The 7,410-nt window shown below is 38.9% G+C and overlaps 2 protein-coding genes across 10 annotated transcripts in view; one reads left to right on the top strand and one right to left on the bottom strand.

The window, feature by feature from the left end:
- Positions 1-492, top strand: part of CFAP43 (cilia and flagella associated protein 43) — a 95,605-nt gene extending 95,113 nt beyond the window's left edge. For 3 of the 4 annotated variants that reach the window (XM_064373896.1, XM_064373897.1, XM_064373898.1), the window contains one exon: positions 82-492. In XM_064373896.1, coding sequence (XP_064229966.1) covers positions 82-248 — 167 coding nt within the window. In that variant the 3' untranslated portion in view covers positions 249-492. The remainder of the gene's footprint in view (positions 1-81) is intronic. The other variant, XM_064373899.1, reaches the window with a different exon arrangement.
- A 1,757-nt stretch (positions 493-2,249) lies between these two features.
- SFR1 (SWI5 dependent homologous recombination repair protein 1) lies at positions 2,250-7,193 on the bottom strand. 6 transcript variants are annotated; one of them, XM_021673010.2, is made up of 5 exons: positions 6,970-7,193; positions 6,699-6,821; positions 5,329-5,402; positions 4,263-4,658; positions 2,250-2,885 (listed from the first exon to the last, which is right to left on the bottom strand). In XM_021673010.2, exons 3-5 carry the CDS (start codon positions 5,374-5,376, stop codon positions 2,694-2,696), a joined length of 636 nt encoding a protein of 211 aa, XP_021528685.2. In that variant the 5' UTR covers positions 5,377-5,402; positions 6,699-6,821; positions 6,970-7,193; the 3' UTR covers positions 2,250-2,693. The 6 variants fall into 6 exon arrangements, with proteins under 6 accessions (XP_021528685.2, XP_021528682.2, XP_021528680.2 ...); XM_021673007.2 differs by having other exon boundaries at positions 5,281-5,402; XM_021673005.2 differs by lacking the exons at positions 6,699-6,821; positions 6,970-7,193 and adding an exon at positions 6,168-6,195 and having other exon boundaries at positions 5,281-5,402.
- Positions 7,194-7,410: the final 217 nt, after the last annotated feature.

Here is a 7,410-nt window from a genome sequence, read left to right on the forward strand (position 1 = left end):
TGCTTAATTGATTCTGAGTGCTGCTTCTGTATTTGAAAGTATTGATAAATAATCTAATTCCTTTCTTCATTTTTGGGATAGGGTCTAAACTGACTTGTGAAAAGATTGCCAAAGAACGGTATGAAAACATGATGCAACAGCAGAAGTTAACAAATATTTCAAAACAACAAGCTGAAGAGATTTCAGTACTACAGGCTGAAGTTGAAAGATTAAGGATGAAAACATTTCCTGCCCTTGTTCAAATGTAAAAACACTGGCAGGAAAACACAAGGCCAAATCAATCATTTAAAAAATCATTTCATTTGGGCAAAATGATTTCCTTTTCTTTTTTACTGGCAAATTGAAGTAGTATGTCCTCTTAATTGCATGTTTTAGATTAAAAAAAAATGTTTAGTTTTAGCCTTAATTGTATACAAATTTTTGTCCTGCATGAATAAATGTGTAAAATACCATGAATTGTTTTTATTCAAGAATAAACAAGACTTGAGATCAGAAAGTATTCAAGATCTATTTTACTCATTTAATCTGAGTTGGATCAAAGCTGATATATTTTCATAGTTATAGTATAGAAAACTTAAAAAGAAATTCTTTGCCACACTAGCATTTCTAATTTTATAAAACTGTCAGAAAAGTTATGAGAATTATGGATAATTTTTATCTTTATGCTTTTCTGTTTGTTTTCTTCAGTAAGCATTTCTTTCATAATCAGAAAAAAAATTATGAGAATAGATTATTCCCTGCTTCACCAATGAGAACAAGATAAATTGTTAGCTTTTTCCAAGCCTTCTATCCTTTGTACCTTACAACATATTTTAGAAACATAATCTACATTTATTTTATGTTGTAATAGAATTCAATTTCGTGCTCTACCCAATAGGGTTTAACAAACAGAAAAATACTTTATTTCCATGAAATAGTTTATCACTTTACCCATGTAGATGCTGATAATTACATAATGAAATGACTAACTGGCCAGAAAACTCCTTTGCCCTTCCATAGCCTGTGGACTGCTATATCATTGGGATCATGGACAACAATCTCCAAATGATGTCAGTATCTCACTGTTCTGCAATTTATGAACTCAACGTTAAGTTTAATCCTCAGTACCATATCCAATATACACTGATGTAGACAAAGTAAGAGAGCTATTATAAAATCTATTTAGAAAAAAAAAATCTTTAGATGTAATTGATCACCCACATAGTGATCTGTGCTGGATGGGGATAAGGGAAATGATAGGACCAGCATTTTTATGACTCCCCTCCTTTGTACTAGACTGACTCCTGAAGTAGTCAGTTTGGCTTATTCAGTAGGGAAGTGCTCATGGGTAACATTTCCTACATCTGGGGTCCTTTAAAATTATCCCTGAGATGAGAGTTGTGGGGACAGACCCCAGGATGGGGGTACAAATACTTTAAACTTAAGATGGGATTGCCAGTTCTCGGTCCTATTGGCTTGAGTCAACCATAGATGTACTAGACTTGATTTTTTACAATCTTTCTGGCGACACAAACTTCATTTTCACCTAAGTGAGCTGTCTGGAGACTCCATTTGCCAGTAGTCAGTGCCATAAATTTCACTAGATAATTCTCTGTCGATTCCCAGGTCAACACTTAATACTGGTTAGATTATGGGGAGGGGAGGGGCTGGGCTGAAATTGGCGTGTACTTGACCGGGGTTCAGAGGAGTGCTAAACTAGTAGGGAAGTGCTTTTGAAAAAGCTAAGTAAAGCTGTTTTAAACACTTAAAAGGACCCAAAAGCAGAAATCCAGAAAGCCCCCAGGAATGACTAGCAACTAAAACCAGGAAGCCTCTGATCCACAAAGTTCTCTCCTATCACTCCGTAAGCACACCCACTGCCCTTAAGCATGCCAGCTCTGCTCCTTCCAGGTGTACATACAACAGCTCCAGTCACAAAAAGAGATGGGCTTTCTTTTCCTGAGCTAAATTCCAAATTCTCAGGGACCAGCCCAGCTTGGGTCCTATATCCATATATGGCCAAAATGATAGGTACAATTGTATAACTTGTCAGCAGAAACCCAATCCTGTGGAGGTGGGTTTATAAATAAGCAGTCGAAGTTTAATCTATTTCACAGATAAAGCTAGAAAGGCAAACAAATGTGAAGAATCTTATATGCCATGAAAACTTGATGTGGGTGGGAGATAAGGAAATGTAGTTTTAAAAGAAATAGATAGTTGTTTCACTAAATGACGAATATGAGAAACAAATTTGAAGAGACAGGGAAGAATAGTTTTGGACATATGAGTTTAATTACCTGCTAGATTTTCAGATGAAAATATGTGGTAAATGGATGGAAACAAGGTGCATAAACTTAGGAGACTGAGGCAGAAATTTTTAAACTTTAGACATTCACCAGATTGGACAATTTTTGACATTTAAAATAAAACTTTTTGCCACAAAAAAACAAATGTATTAAAACTAGTTTCTAGAACTGCCCAAATAACTTTTTAAACATGATTTAAATGTCAATTTTTCTTTGGCAAATCTATCCAAAATACTAATTTTCCTTTTAGAACTTAGTTTAGAATTTATATATTAGAGTGCCCTTAATTAATGTGCATCAGAATACCTTCCTCTAAGCCCTAATGGTTTCTATCTTCCTTTTAAAATGCATAAGTATCTTTTAATTAAGTTGTCATTATCAAAGATATTCTGGAGCAAATATCAAGAATTAAACATCTATAAATTCTTCTTCACTTCTGTTATAGTGTAGCAATTTATCATCTAACCCATAGTAGTCTATCAATTGAGTAAGGCTTAGTTTCTTGTTCTCTTCAGACACAGCTGACTGCAACTCATAAAGCAACAGTTGGCTACAGCTTCTCCACTTCTTTATTAACAACTGTAACTGAGACAGATCATTCTGAAACAGGAAAAAAAAAATGTATGTATGTCAATAACTAGTCATGCTAATTCAACTTAAAGTTGTTAAATCAGTGGGATGTGCAGGTTTAAAGGCTAACATACATGGAGATGAATGGGAATTCTATCTAGGAAAAAGTAGGATGGTCATATGTAGAATGGTTACAATGCCACGCAAGTTCTAGGGCTATTTTGTTGGTTCAAGCTCTGAGCCATCCTTATGACAAGGGAAAAATCAAATCATTAAATAGGGCCAAAACTATGTCAAGAAGCAACAATACAAGGAAAAATCTACTCTATTACAACCATACTTTTAAAAAAATTACACTATACTGTACTTTCCACTCAATTTTGCTGTGAATCTAAAACTGCTCTTTAAAATTACAACATTCAAGTTCAAAGTATTTTTTTTAGGCTGGGCGTGGTGGCTCACATCTGTGATCCCAGCACTTTGGGAGGCCAAGGTGGGAGGACTGCTTGAGCCCAGGAGTTCAAGACTAGCCTGTGCAAAATAGCAAGACTCTATCTCTACAAAAAAAAATTTTTTTTTTTTAGCCAGCTGTGACGGCACATGCCTATAGTCCCAGCTACTAGGCAGCTTGAGGCGAGAGGATCACTTGAGCCCAGGAGTTCAAGGCTGCAATAAGCTATGACTGCACCACTGCACTCCAGCCTGGGCAACAGAGAGCATGTCTCTAAAAAAAGTATAAATGAAGGAATGAATGAATAAATACAATTTTTCAACATTCAATAATTTTATTTTTTAAAAACTCTAAAAATTTAAGATAAATGAGATACTCTATCCCATCATTTATTCCACATGGTTGGGGGAAAATGAGCTATTGCATATATATGAATTTTTCAGGTAATAAAGGTTATCTCCTTCCAAGTTCTATTTAATTCAACCTATCTGAGTTGAAATCTAAAGCCTAATATACACTTGTTTTCTCAAATAAAATGGCTGAATCACATTAATTATTTGGGGGGGGGAACACAAGATGATTACTAAAAATACCTTTTATTGTACTCTACAGCTCATTTTTAGTTTTACTAATTCACTGTCAGCTTTCCCTTCTGTTACCATCGTACTTTCATCTAACATTTAATACTTATATTCCTGCAAGCTAGAAACTACAGAGAAAAGTTTAACTGCATATTAAATAAGAGCTGAGATTCTTTAAAAGTTTTACCTGGTGTTTATGGGCCTTTTCTACTCTAAATCTGGAGTTGAATTAAAGTTGTTGGAAGCCAGGTTTCTGAATGTTTGGCTTATTGCTTATTATGCTTAAAAAAAGAAAAAAAGCTCTATTTTTGAAATTACTTTCCTGCAATTTATATAAAAATAAAAATTATGCAATGGTCCTCAAATTCTTCTCACCTTTGATCTATACATTTTGACTAGTTTTAGTCTCCGAAGAAGGTCTTCTTTCTCCTGAACCTGCTTCATCAATTTGGCTTTTTCATCGCTTAATCTTTGTTTAGGAAGATTCTCATTCACAAACTCATTTTGGAGAGCACTGCATGACTCAGAATTAAGCGACTTAGATTCACAGACACTGTGATTCTTCAAAGTATTTTCTTCAAATTCACTGTCTATGTATTTAGAACTTTCTTGAAATTCCAAACAGTTTTCCTCTGTGGAAGATGCTGGTTTCTCTGAAAAGATCTGATCATTTTCTTCATTCTCTACTTTAAGACGTTTCACCACATTGTAACAGGAATTAAATGAAGATCTTGATTTCCTTAATCTTTCTCTAAGTGTTGCACTCATAGGCTGTAAAGAGCACAAAACATTAAAAATGTTAATCAAGAAGAAGATTCTTGATGTAAATAAATCTACCAGAAATAAAGGCCTTACATTTCTATGCTAGACACCACTAGATGGCTTTCTGTCTCCATATCTAAAGAAGGCATCACAAAATGTCTTTAATTTCTGGAAACTCCATTTGTTTTATTCTCTTTTCACTTCAGCAAGATCAACACCTTTCTAAAAGTGTTGAGAGGTTTGTCCCAGTAATCAAGCATTTGTTCAATAACAAGCACATGCCTGACAGTAATCCAGGTGCTTCAGAATTACAGAGTAAGGAAAAGACCTAGACCCTGCCACTAAAGACCTTCATAATAATACTGCACAGATTCAAACTTTCTCAATTTGGAGTGTTGTAATAACCTAATCTGAAACTAACTGAAATGAATTAATTCAAGAGGAAAATATGGCTGGAGGCTAGTGTGGGTATCATATATGTTAACTTAGAAGAAAAACATAAAATTATTTAATAAAGTGTCTACTTATTTAGGCTACACATTATGTTAATTAACAATCTTTAGTAGAATTTAAATCACCACTGCCACAATAACCAGAAACACAGAAACTGGAAGAACAAAGATGTTCATACTTGTTTTCGTGAACTACTTGTATAGGGAGATGATGGAATTGCAGAGACCTGAGGAGTGTTAGATAAAACCGCAGCTGAGTCTGATGGACTTTCCATCTTGAAAATGAAATCTTGGTTTTTCTCTAAAAAAGAAAAATTGTAAAATGAGAATCAAAACCACACCTCTCCATAGTCAGTTTTTATCACACTATTTTGTGTACAAAGCATCCGCAAGTAAGATAGATACTTCTTCAAATTTCACTTTATAATTCATTCTTGTTCTTTTTGCAGTTTTCCATTTACCTTCCCACATAGGGACTACTAATTTTTTCATGACACATCAACCAGCTAGTATCTCACAACCAGCTAGTATCTCAGTCACGACTGTCCTTGTTTTCATCTACCAAAAAATATTCAAATTCTGCCTTGGGAGGAGGGGAAAATAACAGCTTTAGAAAATCAGGAATTCTTTATTATGACAGCTTCACAATTCAAGGAGATATAGCCAAAACCTTGACTCAAAAACAATAAGAGGACCCTGTATATCACCCATCCTGAATTCTACAAGCTGTGACTAAAACCCGTACTCTGCCGGCCCGAGGCATAAAAACACAGCGGAGATGCCTTTACGCCCATCTGCAGCCTTTTAGTTTAAGCAGGGAATAGGCACTGAAAAGGAGAGTGCACTAGAATTACTTCCTCCGACAGGCATAAACTTTTGCGGGGCAAACCAGAGGCGGGAGTCCCTCCTTCCCCCCTCTGCAGAAAGCCCACTAGATCCCCGGAGACTCCAGAGATGAGGTTAGGTTCAGTTCCCCCGACCGGGAAAGCGAGCTCAACTCGACTCCACAGCAGACTCCCGAGGAAAGGCCACGTCTCAGGTAGCCCCATTCCCTTCAGAAGGGTACCTCCCTCCGCCATCCCCAGCGAGAGCAAAAAGCGCGCGGAGCTGCGGCCGTAAATCGATCCTGTGGCAGGGCGGGACAGTGAGAGAGGCGGAAAAGACGCGCAATTGGCCAGATTGACTGACGCATGAGGCGCCGCTTTCACTCAGCGACTGAGAGCGGCGGGTCTGCGCGCGCGCCTCCGCCAGTGGGCGGGTAGGGCGGGGCTTGGCCACGCAATAGGCGGCGGAGACACGTGATTGACAGAATTAACCAGCGCGCGCGGCTCTCCCCGCCCAGCGCCCGAGAGCAGCGGGAGTGCGCGCTAGCGCGCGGCCGTGATCGGCAGCAGGGCTTAACGGGCGGCCAAGGCTGAGCTTCGGAACCACCAACCGGTCCTGAGGGGCGCGCGCTCTGTTCCTGGCTTCCCTTGCCTTTTTTTCAACGGCCTTCCGTCCGGCTTCCTTGTTTTTGTGCGTCTGTGAAGTGCGCCTGAAAGTGCGCCCCACCGCCCGCCACCTCCATTCCCTGGCTCCCGTCAGTCTCTCCGCTCACCGCAGAAAAGGCTTTCCTCAGACGTGGCGCGGCCGGAAGCTGTACGGCTGGCTGTCCGTTAGATTTACAGCTTGTGGACTCCCCAGAGGCAGAGACCACAAAAGAGCAGCGTTGGTTTCCAGCCTGTTGAGAATAAGAGATAGAAATCTATCCGAGAGTCCCGGCACTTTAGCTGGGCTCATCGCTTTTTGGCTGCTGCAAACTCGGCGGTCGCGTCGCTAGGTTTTTTTTGTTTTTTTTTTTTTAGTAAACAAAAAACTTGTTTCTGTACCTCAGTATTCAGGCTCCTTAGGGTACCTCAAATCTTTTACTCAAATCTGAGGGAAAAATTAGCCCAAGGAAATTTGTTGTGGCGCAACACATAATCACTAAATGAGATTATGTCGGTCCAAAATTCAGATGTTTGAGACCGATAGGGCCCTTGCCGACCACCAGGCAGCAGCATCCTCAGTCTAGAAAATCCACCCCTCCACCCCTTCGGCTTCCAGTGTGGCGAGTTTCTGTGGCTACGCGACGACAAAGTTAACTACATTGGGTGGAGCACTGGGTTTAGGGAAAGAGTTGAGTAACTTCTGAGTCACGTGGAAGTTGGGACTTTCCGGAGGCCAGTGTTTTCAGTCCTCTTACTGAATGGCCATTTTAAACATTTATATCGCCTCTTTACTATTAGTAACATCTGACAGTAATGGCTTAGAAGTGGCCAGAAGAGAGT

Source organism: Aotus nancymaae, unplaced genomic scaffold, assembly GCF_030222135.1.
Source record: "Aotus nancymaae isolate 86718 unplaced genomic scaffold, 86718_ANA_hifiasm-v0.15.2.pri h1tg000010l, whole genome shotgun sequence".
Lineage (NCBI taxonomy): Eukaryota > Metazoa > Chordata > Mammalia > Primates > Aotidae > Aotus > Aotus nancymaae.

Coding starts and splice junctions, on each gene's coding strand:
- SFR1 (XM_021673005.2), bottom strand. Junction 4,659..5,280: donor CAAGTAGTTCACGAAAACAA/GTATGAACATCT, acceptor TGCTCTTTACAG/CCTATGAGTGCAACACTTAG. Junction 2,886..4,262: donor TCAAAATGTATAGATCAAAG/GTGAGAAGAATT, acceptor TTCCTGTTTCAG/AATGATCTGTCTCAGTTACA.